The 15,912-nt window shown below is 38.4% G+C and overlaps 1 protein-coding gene and 1 long non-coding RNA gene across 10 annotated transcripts in view; one reads left to right on the top strand and one right to left on the bottom strand.

The window, feature by feature from the left end:
• Positions 1 to 6,841: 6,841 nt before the first annotated feature.
• The window catches only part of SGCD (sarcoglycan delta), a 1,029,217-nt gene continuing 1,020,146 nt past the window's right edge, over positions 6,842 to 15,912 (bottom strand). For all 8 annotated transcript variants that reach the window (XM_054684744.2, XM_054684747.2, XM_054684748.2 and 5 more), the window contains 2 exons: positions 13,029 to 13,152; positions 6,842 to 11,516 (listed from right to left, as the gene is read on the bottom strand). In XM_054684744.2, the coding sequence (XP_054540719.1) occupies positions 11,343 to 11,516; positions 13,029 to 13,152 (298 nt within the window). In that variant the 3' untranslated portion in view covers positions 6,842 to 11,342. The remainder of the gene's footprint in view (positions 11,517 to 13,028; positions 13,153 to 15,912) is intronic.
• LOC104006615 (uncharacterized) overlaps positions 9,324 to 15,912 on the top strand; it is a 46,799-nt gene continuing 40,210 nt past the window's right edge. Inside the window, exon 1 of one of the 2 annotated variants that reach the window (XR_010157390.1) lies at positions 9,324 to 9,498. This is a non-coding gene — a long non-coding RNA (uncharacterized LOC104006615). The remainder of the gene's footprint in view (positions 9,499 to 15,912) is intronic. The other variant, XR_008548121.1, reaches the window with a different exon arrangement.

Here is a 15,912-nt window from a genome sequence, read left to right as displayed (position 1 = left end):
TATTTTTGTAGAATTTCCTAAACAAAAATTGTTTCACTTTTGCTTATGAAACAAGCACTAATTTTTACTAATTTTACTAATTTTTACCAATTTTTATTATGGTTATTTTTTCAAAATTGTACATTTCATCAAGGTTTTCTATTTTTCTTACAAGGAATTATGTTGGTGTAACACATTTTTATTTTATGTGTTATTAAGCTTATTTTAATATTTTAAAAGATTTATCAGCAGTTTTGTTTTTTAGATTTTTAGTTTTTTTATGATGTAAAATCTAGAATTACTTATTCCATCTTAGTTTTGTTGATTTTTGTTCTTTTCTTGATTCTTCTGGAATCTTAGTTGAATGCTTTATTTATTCATTTCTCTATTGACAAGTTTAAATGCTCTTACTATGTCAAAGACTGCTTTGGCTAAATTTCATCATTTGTAGCATTTTTAACTGTTATTCTTTAAATAGGCTTGTTTCTTTCCCAAATCACCAGTTAGGGAAATGTTTTTAAATTCTTGGGATTTTATGTAAATATAAAATATATTGTCTGTTTTTACTTTCAGAGAATATAGTCTGAAAAGTTTAACGTTTTCATTTTGAGATGATATTTATTTCATTTATATGATTATTGACAAAAAGAAGATTTTTTCTTTCTTGCCATGTGTAGAGAGGTGTTTGTGTGTGTGTTTATGAGTTAATTTTTTGCTTTGCCATATTGTAAGTTATAAGACAGGGGAGTAGTTAAAAATTTTCCCTTACAATTAAATTTGTCAAGCTTCTTCTGTTTATTTTTCAAAGTTTTGGATTTTTGTTTTTGGTTACTTGCCTTCTCAGCACAGTGGTTTAATCATGTATAATCAATTAGGGCATTTTATTATTATAAATTTGTTAATCTGAATCTCTCCTATACTTTTTGCCATAGTGTCTACTTTAAAATATTGATTTTCCTTTTACTTGTTTAATAGGTTAATTTTTTGCACCAAATGTTTTTAAATGCAATGTTTGACTTCATCTTCTAATAGATTAAAATCGATTATGTACTCTTATAATTTCTACCCTTGATTTAATATCTATTATCCTAAATTTGTTCCAAATACTTACTTCCTATTAAAATATAATTTGGAAGATTCTATTCTCACATTTTATGTACCCATTTTAGATTCTAGTGTGAGTTGTCTGGAAAAATCTCACAAGTGTTTTTTAAATTTATGTTTAATTACTTCTGCCAGAGAGTCTTACAGCTTCATCCATCGTCTGTCCATTGATGGGTCATAAGGGGTCTTTCTTGGGGGCTGTATATTGAGCCTCAGCTGCAAGAGTTCAGTGTTATCGAGAATAATTAACAATTGACATTCACAAATTAAAATTACCCTATCACTGGACTTAACTGGAGATGCTAATGCATACACATTGCTCACAAGTTTTTCTGAAATGCACTTTGCTTATTCCTTTACACTCTGATCCCTATTCCGACCCCTGCCCTACCCTGGGTTCTTTTCGTAGGGTAAAGTGAGCCATAGAATCTTATATCTCTTTTAAAGGGATAAAGATCAGAAGAAATCTCAAAGTTGCTGATTTATACCTATTTGCTACTTTTTAAACCTTCCTTCCTTGGAAGACAAGGCAAAGAGCTTTTTTTTAGCTTCCTGGTATTTTATCTGCTTTCTAATTTTGTTTCAACAATGATGTCAATTAGTTTGACATGTCAGTAACAGCCTTTCTGTCTCTCATTAGAGTTTATCTTTTTAGCTAAGATTCAGTGGTTTTTCTCACCAAGTCTCTTGAATTGTGATTTCATTACCTTTGATTTAGATTTTTGTTTGTTTGTTTGTTTTTTGGTAAATTTTTCCCAAACAGAAGCTAGATAATAAAATTACTGCATCTTTGGAAATAAATTGTGCTCTGCCTGGGAATAATATTTTTATCAAATCCTTTTATCTTAGGAGTTCTCTAATGTTGCTTCAGTGATATTTGGAGTCAGGATGTAAGAAATAAGATGTGGCCTTAGATGAAAATCCAATTGGGAAAAGACATTGGTTCTGTCACATGTTAGATATGTAAAATTTGTTTAGATATTCTAGATAAGGAAATTACCTATCTACCTTATAATGTTGTGAAGATCAATTTAGATATATATTTGATTCTATATAAACTTTAGGAATGTATATAAGCATTTCTGGGGTCCCAGATAGGTAGGTAAATGGGTAAATCATAGTACAATGTAGTGTTACATAAGAAATTAGAACAAATGAGGGAATCAAGGAAGAATGACGAGGGCCACAGAGAGAAGATGATATGTGGATGAGATCATGAAGGATGATATCCTGGGGTGGGTGGTGCTGGATGGGAATAAATTCTAGGCAGATTCTAGCATGTCCACTGACCTGTCGTTGTGGAAGACCAGGAGAGATGAGATGCTCAAAATGAAGAATTAATTGTGGTGGGTGGATCCAAGTGGTTCTGCCACAACGCCTTCTCTCATCGATTGTCACACCCATGGCCCCATCTAAGGGAGCACGAGGGATAAGCACCTGACTCAAAGATGGCTTATTTGTAGGCTAACCAGGAGCACTAAAGCAGGTTGGTTGTAAAGGTTTTACCTATTAGGAACCAATCTGGCTTGCTTCTTGAAAGACAGAGAAGGGGAGCAGTGGAGAGGGCAGTAGTAAACTGTGGCCAGAGAAGCCTATGTAGGTCATTAGAAGAGAAATTGAGGATGGCTGTTCCCTTGACATGCTCCAAATCCTGGGGACTCCCAAATTCCAGGCCATGTTTTACCTTATAGTAAGCTCTCTTTTCATAAGGCAACCTGTGTGAATTTCTTCCCGAGAGTCAAAATGGCTTACCCAACTGATCAAAGGGATATGGAAGAGATGTTAATCTGAAAATTTATTTCTGAGGTAGAGTCAATAGGAGTGACTGATTTATTAGCTGTGAGAGAGGAATTCCCTAAAGAAGTGGACAAGGGTGCTTTCCTTCTTACCAATCATTATTTTTATTAATATATTTTACAAGACTGTGGTCGAAATAATATTAAATACAAATTTTTTATACAGAAAGTGTAATAAAGTTAAAATAGTTCCTTGTAATTCATAGCATTATTGCAATGCTTACAAAATTTTTGCATAGAGTGTGCAAGGATTGATGTTATTCAAAACAAAACTAAAAAGCTCTTCTTACATCACACCCAAAACCAGAGAAAAACCAAACCAAAAATAATCCAAAGGCTGAACTCAATGCTTTATGGGAATGGGTTTTTTTTTTTTTTTCAAAATCTCCAAGCAAATGGGACTTCCATGACCTCACCATTTTGGTTAAGAACATCAGAATCCGGCTTCTTCAGAAGCGCATCTAGCCAGCATAATGATGGATAGCCTCTGCCTTTTCCTTCTAAAACATGACCTCCTTAAGAAGTATGTCTCAGCTTCTTCATAATCTCAAAAAGGGAGAAACCTGACTGGGGGAGGTGGTTGATACATGAAAAACTTTATTCCCTCCGTCACAGACTAGATAAAAATTAAGTTAATTTTGTGTTCACTAAATTTAGATGTGCCAACACTTCCCTTTACTTTCTAGAATCTTGCATCTCTTCCAGAGAGCTAGATTTCTGGCTCTGGTAAGGTTAGTCCTATGAGACCCTTTAATGGTATCTATTCCTGGCTTGCCATTTGGATGTCTTAAACCAGTAAAAAGGAAATCCCTGACTGACTTACTGTAGAGTAGAGTCTTTTTCATTTTTGGCTCATCCCTTTACTAAGGTTTTGTGGTGGGTTGTTGAACCAGGAAAGCACTGGCACTGGGGCTGAGTCTTTTGGGTATGGTGAGGAGCTCTATCCACAATCCTGCCAGAGGACCAGATACGTGTTGTGGAAAAAGCACATCAGAGAGGGATGGACCCCAGCCTCTTTGCTGCTGTGGCCCTCTAAGCTCTGGGTGAAGGCAGGTTGACAGCAGGGCTTTAACAAGGGCATTCTGGTATTTAATCTTTTTGCATGATCCCTGGATGAGTTAATTCTTCAAAACGACTTTGTCTTTTTAACTCTTACAGATCAAACCCTGATCCCTTTGCTTAGAAGATGAAAGTATTCCAAAGAAACCAAGCTGTAAGGAACTTCAGATGCACTCATTTTCTCCCTTCCTAGTTGAAACACCACCAACCTCATTGCTGAATCTAGGATGCCAGTGTAAAATATACAGGTTCAAAGTTAAAGGGTGCCACTTTAAAAATAAGAACTGGCAAATGAGTCTCATTTCCAACTCAGATAAATTGGTAGTAACGGCCTGAGTGCTCTGGGGAGGAGAATTCTGCACCTGGGGAAGGGTATGGCCCATTAATGATGGCTGCCAAGGTGTGAGGCCAAAGACATTATGGACCAGAGTGGTCAGCTCAGCTCTGACATTGTATGCCTAATGCAGTCAGTGAGTCCCTGGTAGTTCTTTCTTATAGGGAAACAGAGACAATGATAGAAATGAGCTTCCTTCTATTTGATCCCTTCCTTGAGTTTTGCCACAAGTAAAGGTAGAGAAGAATACTGACCAAATAGTGTCAAAGATCAAAAGTAAGATATTTGTCTTTTGAAGGGAAGTATAAAGGAAAGAGATGTATGTGTGCAGAAATGCTGACTTGTTTAGCCATACACACAGATAATTGAGTATTACAATTTTTTCCTAAATGTGAGGCTAACAACCCAGGTATTTTCCGGTTTTTTTTAAAGCTTGACCTAAGCATACACAGAAAAAATTAATATTTTTGTTGTTGTTCTAGATTCTATTATTCAGGCAGGCTTTCTATATTTTCCCCTTAGGTATCTATACTTTAGTATAGATGCTGTCACTGTGAGAGACTACAGAAAGCAGGGAAAATAGAAGTTCTATAGCTTCATCTACCAAGGAAGATCTAGTTTAAAACCTAGTAGGGGACATGTCCCAACAACTTGAAAATTAGTTTGACATGTGGTGACTTTATAGCATAGTGGTCAGGAGTTAAACCTACATTCCAGCTCTGCCATTTTCTAGGTAGTGGCTTTGGGCAAGTTTCTTAGCCACTATAAGCCTCAGTTTTCACATCCGAATATTGGAACTATATTAGAACCCAACTCAAAGGATTGTTTTGAGGATGAAATAGAAGAATGTATGTAAAATGTTTAGCACAGTGGCTAGCAATAGCTCAGTGAATATTAATAAATATTCTTAAAATTGAATAATAGAATACAACTCTTCCCATGTCTTCGGGTAGCTTCAAATCCAGGAAAATCTCTTATGTTTTGCAAGATTTTGTGGGGTGGTTCTTTTTGGGGAGAAGTTTCATAGATTGGCTCAGATTGTCAAAAGAATCTATGGTCCCCCAAAATGTTAGAACCCCATGAATTAGATGAATATGGGAACTAAAGAAACACTGTCTTCCTTGTTGCCAAGTGTCATCTTCCTGCCCTCAGACAATCCTTTGGCTACAAGTGTTCCCATGGAACCTAATAGACCAGTTTGGAGTTTCTCATTTTATGAAATCCTGAGCTATCTCTGATTTCACCAAAAAACCCCAAATGTAGAAGTAGGATGTGAAGCCATTGGAAAGTGAGGGACTATTAGACAACTCTAGGCATGTGGGGTGGATTTTAAATCAAGCAGATGTTTTCTTTTCTCTTCTCGCAAAGAAGTCGGCCTCATATTTGTGTTATTAAGCTGACCTTAGCTAATGTTCAGTGATGAAGCCAAATTCACTCACTTACTAGTGAGGCTGCCCACATACTTAACGAGGCATTTGGAACCCCACTCTGGCTTCCTATTGCAACAGGTGGATTTAGACAGTAAACATGCTTCTCGATTACAGTGGCTGTTTCTTTGTTCTATTCCAACTGCAAATCTCAAAATGGGTGATGATATTACTGCTTGCTGGGCTGAAGTTGAGGAGCAGCAGTGAGCACTGTTGTTGGAAGGTTTGAGACTGTTTATTGATGGATTTGATAGCATCATTAACACTGTATGATGACACCACATTTAGTATTGCATCAAGGGCTCATGACATTCTTGCTCTTTCTCAAATAAGGATGCTCATTTCCTCCTATTCTGTCAATATCTACAAAAGGAAGGTAGGGGGAGAACCAAAGAAAACAGCATGTGTGAGCATGAGTTGCCCCAAAAAGGTTATTTTCTTTTACATGTATGCTCTAACAATACTCAAAAGGAGGACCTCCCACAAGTAATTATTTTCCCTTTGCCATTCAAACCTGCCTTGAGAAATTTCAAGGACTCCCTTATGAAGAAAGCTTTTAAGAACCATAGAAATCACATTGCTTTTGAAAGTGCGAGCGTGTGTGCTGTGCTGTGCTGGCTGAAGCAGCAGGCTTCAGACTGCTTTATCTCTTATCAGTGGTTTGGCTTTGTGCATGAGAAATTCAGAGGCAACTGTATAATTTTAAATTCCGATTACCACAAAGAAAGAGATGCATCTGACATCCCAATGCCGTGGCTTTGACTATTTTAATGGAAATATGTTGGAACTAGGGGAACCTTCCACCACGGAGATAGTGATGAAAGACCACAAGAGAGACATTTTATCTTTGAGATAAAAGGCCTGTTTTCGAAGGTTGTTTCTTATATTATAACTTTTTCCCAACCTGCTACTAGGGCACTATGCAAATGTATCATTCCAGGAGCTGTTTCCTTGTCCTTTCCATGCCTAAGATTTCTTGGGACAGGGGGAAGAGGGAGAACTGGTCTTGTTTAATGAAATTTTTGACCTTTCATAGAGCCTTGAAAAATCAGTATCAGGTGCTGGAATGGATCTATTTACCTTTTTGGTCCAAACCTCATACTACCTTTGGCCTTTATAAAATAAAGCAAGATACTCTGATCTAGCTGCTGCCAGTTTATTTCAGCTGTTTCCAAATAAAAGGCTGAGGGATTCCCTTAAGTGACTTTGATTAGGGTCTGGTAAATGGGGGTCATTTACATTAAAAAAAAAAAAATCCTTCCTCCCCACCATGATACTCGTACTTCCAGAGTCATCCATAGCTGATACTTTTTTTTTTAAAACGATATTGAGTATGAGCAAAAGGGATCTTGACCAAAGGGATAAATGTCTGATAGGAACCTGCCTTACCACACGCAAGCAGAGATGTCAGAATATGTCTTTTCAAAATATGTTTTTGTTGTTGTTGTTGTTGTTTTTTGCATTCCTTCTACACCAGAGAATGAAGACCCAGATTCTTAGAAATAAAGCCAAACTGGCATTCATCTGGTTTCTCACAGCATCAGCTTGATAGAAAGAATTTTACTGTTTTTTTTTTTGTCCCCATGTATTTTAAGTTGCTTTTTCCAATACTTCCAATTATTTGTTGGTCTCACTAACTCTTCAAGCCTGGTGTGGCTGTAGGAACAGTAAGCACAGTGGCGGTGTTGATAACTGACGTGATGTGGGCTAAAAAGACATGTTAAGTCAAAACTATTCTCTGGAGGACCATGGAATGGGCATCCCTCTAGACTATGGGAGGGTGAGGTGGAAAACTTTATATGAATATAGACAGCAGAAAGAGCCTACAGGAAACAGATTCTAAGGTTGAACCACAGGGTCCCCTACTTCACTTCTCATTACACAATGATGCTGACCTGCAGAACCTGGTATGGTCTATCAATTAAGGGTCTTGGAGGATCATAACTTTCCTTTTCCACTAAGCTTCCACTAATCCCATCCTCCCTGTTCCCAGGAATCCTCTGAGCCTGTGTTTCTCTGGCAGGTGGATCACTTACTTCCACATGTCTTGGAAGGCAGGCTTTCCACGTGTAACATAAGGAAGGGCTTCCTTCCTGAAAGACTTTGCCAAGTAACTATATTCCCAAGCTTACACAGAAATGTAAGCTTACTCCCTGCTGTTTGGAAATGTGCTTTCTTTCCTGCTATATCCAATGCATACCACAAAAACCTCTAGGTCAGGGGTGAGGAAACTTTGCCTGTAAAGGACTAAATAGTAAGTAATCTATGCTTTGTGGGATACATAGTCTCTGACACAACTACTCCATCCTGCTGCTGTAGTGTAAAATCAGAAAACATGTAAATGAATGTATGTGGCTATGTGACAATAAAACTTTAACTACAGGAAAAGGTGGTAAGTCAGATTTGGTTTCCAGGTCATAGTTTGCCCACCTCTGCTCTAGGGTCAAACCTTAAGCAAACTTTGGTCTATAGTTGCTGGATATGCGATGAAAATTATCCAAAGAGAAAATGACCTAAAGGATGTTCAAAGCCAGTTCAAGTTTATCCCTTGGGTAACATAACAATTATAAAGCCACATGTCAGGCTTTTACCTAGGTAGATGTCACCATAAGGGCTTTTGAAAACCTCTGTGATACTCGAATAGTTTCCCAAGACTTCTATGACTTCTTGAGCAGATATCAAATAGAAGTAAATGTTGAACATATTTGGAAATCAGTTTTTAATTTGTAAAAATCTTCTGAACAATATTAACATACTAGAACTTCTAGTATATTGAAGGTTCATTTGGATTCTTTGTTATGATACCAGCTGTTTAATATACCCAAAGGTGCGATTGTCTAGAAAATGTCATATATAAAGATTAGAAAGAATCTCATTTTTTAAAAAGTAGGCGTTAGTAGATTTTTAATGTAAAAGCTCCCCGCCGGCCCCCAAGAATTCAGGTAAAATTTTTTCTCTTGACCACTGACAAATATTCTAGTTTGAGGGTGTTGGGATAAAAAGATGTACATTGAGAAACTTATAATGCATACCAATTTCCAAAATCTGAACAAAATGCATAATTTAACCCATATCAAATTTCCTGCTTATTACTTTGTATACTGTGGTCACTTAGCATAAGTGAAAAATTGAGTGTTATGTCTGTTCCCAATAGGTACTTGATTTATATGGTTGATTGCTCTTATTTTCATTCTGTTTGTGATCTCACTACCCTTAGGATTAAATTTTGCATGTGGGATCACACCAGTCTCTTTTATTGGCATGAAACTTGTGGTGCTAATCTCATTCTTTCACATGGTGATTAGAACAAAATCTAAGGAAAAAGGTTCTGGGAACTTTTTGCTTTTTTGTCATCTAAAGATTAATGAACTTGAGATGGCAAAATGCAAAGACAGTCTACTTTTAAAAATCACCTGTCTTAACCTATCTAGCCACAAATGACTTTGTAGCTATCATTGTTTATCTGAATGATATGGGATAGGTGCTCCTAGTAGCCAAGGAGGGCGTTTCCTGGCTTGGAAAAACCCTGTATTGATACATACAGATTCTGGCAACATGGCCCTATGGAATATTAATTATACTGATCCAGCATAATCTGATGTCTTTTATGGTTTTCCTTTTTAGACCTTAGTGCTACAAACCAACCAATCACTGGGTCTCACCCCTAAGAGTGACCAGCCCAACTCTTCTGCATGAGATGTTGAACAAGAGTGCTTGGAGTGAGTTTGGGGTCTGGACGCCAGCAGCATCACTGGCCAGGCTAGGACCCACGCCGCTGTCCCCCACCATCTACTTCTAAGTAAGTGACTAAGCAACACACAGCTTGCTTTTACATCCCATGTGTGCAAATCTCAGCCTGATGCTTGAGTGTCATCTCAAAAAATATCAAATCTTTTATTTCTCTCCTATCACAAAACTTCCCTTGCTTGTAAAGTAAGAAAAAGTAAAACCTTGTTGAGGGAAAAGAAAAATCCAAATGCCACCCAGGCCTACAAATACTACTTCATTTAGGCTTGCAGGGCCACTGCTTTCCAAATGGCATCCAGGACTGTCTAAGCCAGTGATGAGTTCATTCTGGGCTCTTTGAAATCCACATCATCTGCCAGCCATTTGGCTTGTCTATCAGCTTTTAAGATGTCCAGTCATAACTAAATCATTCCCCTCCAATCACCCAAAGTAAACTATAGGTAACAAGATAAATAAGATGTGCTTCTCCTTGCTGAGTGCATTGACTTAAGGCATAGGCACATTTCCCCCTCTTTGAACAGAGATGGTGTAATCCCCTGTCCCAGCACAAGAGCTGGCCAGGGTGACCCTGGAGCATGATGATGAAGGTGGGGTGATGAGAGGTAGCTGATGGCGGGAATGAGGTGCTGCTTCCACATACAGGGAAGCAGGTACTGCTGGGCCTCAGGGGACACAGTGATTCTCATAAAGACACTCAGTTTGTATTATCTTTCAGTGCACAATTCTGGTGGCATGTAGTGCTTCTTAGAGAAAACACAATAGTGGCTTTAGGAATATGAATATCCCGGCACTGAAAAAATATATAAGAAGAACAAAGTCAGAGAGTTTGTGAATGCCTTTAAAAATAAAGGGCATGTTTTGACATTTTCCACCAATCCCAAGAAACATGGTAAACATAATTAGGTTCCTTATGCTACTCTTAATTAGACTTCCAGGCTTCTTTTGGGGTAGGAGTTCTGCTCTTAGGGATTTTGATTGACCTGATCATTGTGGGTTGAAATCTTTTGGTTAAAGTCAGAATGAGAACAGAGCAGCTTTTAAGCCATTTTTCCTTTAAACAGAGACATATCACCCGTTTGTTCATTGCCCATCAGGCCATTGAGTAGCTTCCAGCTGACTGAGGAACAGCTGTTATCTTATTTTGTGCTGATTTACAGCTCCTAATTTGACTGTAGGAGAATCTGTGAGTTTGGAGGGAGCAAGATAGCAGAAGTTGGGTGAGCAGTTCAAAATTTGCTGAAATTCATCCTCCTCATTCATTCAACTACAAAAACCCCAATATGTCTGGTAGCCAAGGTAGGCCAGCCATTTTGAATTCCTACGGCTGACTTCTACAGCGTTGCCAGTTCCTAGCTTGAAGAGGGGGAAGTTAGCCCCTTACTAAAGCTAAAACGGGAAATCAAATGCCTATTTTTGATACAAAGGTCTCAGAGCTTGAGTGCGACTGAGATTCCCGCCATCACTCCCTCGTAATGACACTAAAAGAGAAGATATGCTGCTACTCGAATATCTAGATGAAGATTCTGTCAGTGTTCAATACGCTGTGTGATTCTGAATAGTCTGGGGAATGTTGGGACGGATGTGTGTTTAGATTTCTGTCACTCAGGTGGTGGGGATGGGATGGAAAATGACAGTGGATATCGCAGGGTCACCCATGGTTCCTTTTGTACTGAAACCTCATTTTATACAGAGGATATATATATTTATTTATATATATATTTATATATATTTATATCCACCCACACACGCGAACACACTCAAGCACGCACACACACGTACACATACACACAAGGTCTTTGATAGGCTTTCTGTGTTCTAGTAAAAATAGCTGGCAGCCAGTGTCTAAAGCCAAAAAAGGCCTTTATGCTGCCAACAATGTCCACTATGGATAGTCTTTCAGAGGCAGACACTTGTGTTTATCTGACAAGTGGACCCAGCTCCTGCCTGAGACAGGAATAATCTCCCATTGGCGCAGACGCAGATCTCGAAGACCTTCTGCCTCGTTCCTGTAGGCGTGTAGGATCCGTGAGGCAGTCTAGGTAGTCTGATTTTCGCAGCATCTAACTTAATCTAAAGAAAGACAGAGAATAGGAAGGAAAGCATTGGTCAGAGGCTGTCGTCTCTTCTCTTGACATTCAGAAACAGCAAATGAATGTTCAATTCAACTGAAATCTAATGAGCACCTACTATGTGTTGATTATTTTTGGTACTGGGGATTTGGATACCAACAAGACAGAAAGTCTCTACCTTCACAGAAGCTTAGATTCTAGCAAGATAATGCTGCACTGGTCTATGTTAGCATTTTGCAAAAAAATGTCATACAGAATGTAAATAGAGTCCTAGAGTCAAATAAATGTGAAAATGTGACATTTAACAATTTTCTTTACTATGGGACTTCCCAGATCCTACTATGACTGTGTGCAAGGTGAGTGTTCAAGAAGAGAATAGAGTATGTAACATTTTCCAACTTTTAAATGCTAGTGAGCCTTTCTGCTTTTTTTTTTTCTAACAATTTATGGGGCTGATGGTCTATAGAATATACTTTGAGAAAAACATGCCTATAAAAACATGCCTATAAAAATAAGCAGTGGTGGAAGGTGCCATTAGATTTATGATTATAACTGATTCCTCCAGAGTTCAAATTCTGATAGCTATAAACTGCATATGTGAGGTAGCCACTATTTTTATATGTGTGTGGTTTGCAGTTTGTGGCTGCTTGAAGAGGCAGTTGTGATAACTGAATGTTCTGACTATCTCTTCTAAAACAAAATAGGAAATGCCATACCAATCAAAAGGGAGACTTTTATATCCATCGAGTGGATGTATAGAAGCAGGTAGAGACTGATAACCTCTCTCATTGAATAGTCAGGTGGAATAGCATTTTTCTTAAAAAAAAAACCACAGATTTTTTAACTCTATGATTAAATAGCAAAGTTCACTTATGAGCACTTTGAAGGCATTTTTAAAAGTTTACAGACAAATCACATTTTGGGTGTGGGTAGTAATTGGCTTGTCTTGCTAGCAAAAACACAAGCAGCATTTCTGTTCACCCAGCTGGGACTGTGTTGGCATAAGAGAATGAATATCTGCAGTGTTTCATTCCCTTGCTGCCTAGTCTTACCCTATAAAGTTTTGGCTTGTTCTGGTTGGGACAGCTGTTCAATCTGCCTCCCCATTTTCAGTGAAAACAGAAACATGTGACACAAAGTAATGACAAGTAAATTAAGTTCATCTTGAGCCAGATGTGTATAATATATACAGCTTAATTATGTTGGCTAACAAAATCTTATTTTAAGGTGACAAGAGAGAATTTGAAAATAGCATTCATTTTCATGGTCATATAATTCTGTACTTGGAATACATGCCATTATCTCTGCATTTTACAAATAAGAAATCATCACTTTGATGGATTGTGGGTTTGGCTTATAATCATGCTGCTCAATTAATTGTTTCAGAAATAAAACCTGCTTGGCTCCTTTTGTTGATACACTGTAGGATCCAGCTCCGAGGTCAACCAGTTATGGGAAGGGTTGGCCTGTTGGAGCTGTAGCTCTTTGAACTTCTGTCCTTCTCACCCCTCACCTCTCCATCTTTGGATTCCAGTCTCAGCTCTGTCCTGCAGGTGGCTTCCATATTGCCAGCTTCTGCATTGATTTCCACTCCTTTTGGGGCCTCCATCACTAGAGACCGGGTTGGGGACTCCAACCTGAAAAACACCCAAGATCGTCAATAAAGATCCCTTTTTCTTTTTAATAAATACAAAAGGAAGTTCATGCTCAAGGACATTAACAAAGCATTCCAGTATTTGATCAGAGAATTTTTTAAAGTTTTGCTTTACAAACCTGGTCAAGTTTATGACAGGGAGCATAATAAGTCTATAATAAGTCTAGGCTTTATCTTCATTGCATTTTACAAAGGCTGTAAGGAAAGTGTTTTAGGATCCTGGTTTCACTTGATCTTATATCCAAGTGTTGTTTTATTGGTATAATTAATCAAACTCATATAAGCTTTTTTTTTTTTTTTTTTTTTTTTTTTTGTAAAAGTAAGTCAATCCCGGATCTAAACCGAGCTTCCTGGAATTGGTAGGTATCCTTTCTACTTTGTCCTGCTTCTGTATCTTCCATGAAGGCAGAATCAGATAGAGGTTAAAAAAATGGGTCTAGGAGTCTGACATGCTTGGAGTGAAGCCATGGGGTGGCCACTAAATGACCATGGGTAAGCCTTTCTTTACCTCCTCTTTCCTTTCTAAAATCTCTTAAAGCCTCAGTTTCCTCATCTATAAAGTGCTTCAAATAGTGCCTGACACAATAGAAATGCAAATATGTATTATATATTACTATTACTGCTGTTACTATTGTTACAATACCAACCAATCATAAGAAAGCCTCAGGCCTTAACCTTCAATGCAGTTGTCATTTCTGCATTGCAGAGAGGGTCAGTGGTTGCCAGGGGCTGGGGAGGGGAGGTGGTCTGACTGCAAAGGGACAGCATGAGAAAAACATGTTTTGTGTGACGGAACTTGATTGCAGTGGTGGTTACAGGTCTCTATGTATTTGTGAAAACTTGCAGATGAGTGAATTTTACGGTATGTAAGATAAAAAATAAATCAAGAGAATCAGCCACATTCTATGCTAATTAATTATGATGGCAAAACAGGATAATACCCCTTAGGAGGAAGCTTTTTGCCTAATTCATATAATGAGAAAAACATTAACTCAAACTCAACCATCCCCTAAATGTTCTAGATTTTATTTTTATTTTTCTTAGAAACAGGGTCTCACCCTGTTGCTCAGGCTGGAGTGCAGTGGCACAATTATAGCTCACTGCCATTTCAAATTCCTGTGCTTAAGTGATCCTCTGGCCTCAGCCTCCTGAGTAGCTGGGTATGTGCCACCACGGGCAGCTAATTTTTAAATTTTTTGTAGAGATAGGGTCTTGCTATGTTTGCCCAGGCTGGTCTCAAATTCCTGGGCTCAAGTGATCTTCTCTCTTTGGCCTTTCAACGTGCTGGGATTACAAGCATGAACCATCATACCCAATTGATTTTAATACTATTACCAGATAGGAATGTATGAAGATCCTCCTCTCTGTTACAAAGAAAGTATCCTAACTTAGGAACGGAGACCTCAGCAATGGTTCTCAAAACACTCTGATCCAGACCAATTTCCTGAATTTAATTTCAGTGCTTCTAACTTTCAGACACCTTAAACATGTTAAAAAGGAACCTCATTCTCCTTGCCCACTATTGATTCTTTGTTCTGTTTTTGCCACTGCCTCTGAGTAGGGTAAAGCCTCTTGGGCCTCAGTAAGTGGCAAACAGAGCAAGCTGACCAGTAAGATCCACTACGGAGCAACCCCCAGCCACATTGCACAAATGCCAAGAGAGAGCTCATCCACATTTTTCAGGCCTAGGTTCCTGAGGATTGCTTCCAGGCAGCAGCCTTCTCCCTTGAATTGTCCCCACCTACAATGACTCAACTAAAATCATCAAGAGAAGCAATAGTCCTGGAGTACTTACGAAAGGATTGGCCTGAGTTTCTATGTAAATAATTTTTTCTTCTGTGGTCTCACCCCTTTGGGTGTGGCAAAAATCCTCCACTCCCCACCTCCCCTCCTCTTAAGACCTTCACCAGGTTTTGCTGAACCAGGTGCAGTTCTGCCCATTATTGTGGTTCATCTCATTTGCATTTGGTTTGATAATGTCAGTGCAACAGGGAGAGGGACTCAGTAGCAGGACAACAGAAAGTGATGTCTGCAGTACGGCCTGGTCTAGAACCTTAATCCAACTAACTGGAGCTGCCCCTGTGCTCTTGACTCCCTCTCACTTTTGAGATATGAAGATGGTTTTTTTTGCCATTCTCTGTTTTTTCTCTCCTATACAGTCTGATTGATGCACACAGTTTATCCTAAGTTTTCTAACTGCTTCTGTTTCCACTAATGTCGATACCTTTCTCCTTGTAGGATGAGTTTGTGCTTTTACTATACTTCCTGCTCACCTCTTATCAGTGTCACTGCCATCATCCCCCTTGCCCAGGTGAGAGTCCTCCTGTCATCTTTTCTCTTTCTTCCTTCTTCCCTCAGTTAACATGTCTTTTAACTCGGAACTTCTCCGTTCTCAGAATCAAGCCATGGAGTGGCCACTAAATGACCATGGACAAATCTTTCTTCCTTTCCCTCCTCTTTTCTTCCTAAAATTTCTTAGAAGCATTCTCAAATGTGAGCATCAGAATCACCAGGAGAGGGTTATGAAAGGGTTGCCTGTAACCCGGACTATTGTAACTGTGTCTCAAGTTTTGTCTCTAGTTTTTCCTTTTTCCCAATGAACTTCACACAAAAATATATCTTCCCGAAGTAAGTTTTGAATATGTTACTTATCAAAACTTGTAGAATATGTTCTACAATTTCCTTAGAAGAGATCTGAACTCCGTTTAGAATTTGTTCTGATCTGTTTTGCTGGTCTTATTTC

Source organism: Pan troglodytes, chromosome 4 (genome assembly GCF_028858775.2).
Source record: "Pan troglodytes isolate AG18354 chromosome 4, NHGRI_mPanTro3-v2.0_pri, whole genome shotgun sequence".
In the NCBI taxonomy this organism is placed as follows: domain Eukaryota; kingdom Metazoa; phylum Chordata; class Mammalia; order Primates; family Hominidae; genus Pan; species Pan troglodytes.
The sequence above is the reverse complement of the archived record's forward strand: the minus strand, read 5'-3'. Positions and strand labels throughout refer to the sequence as shown.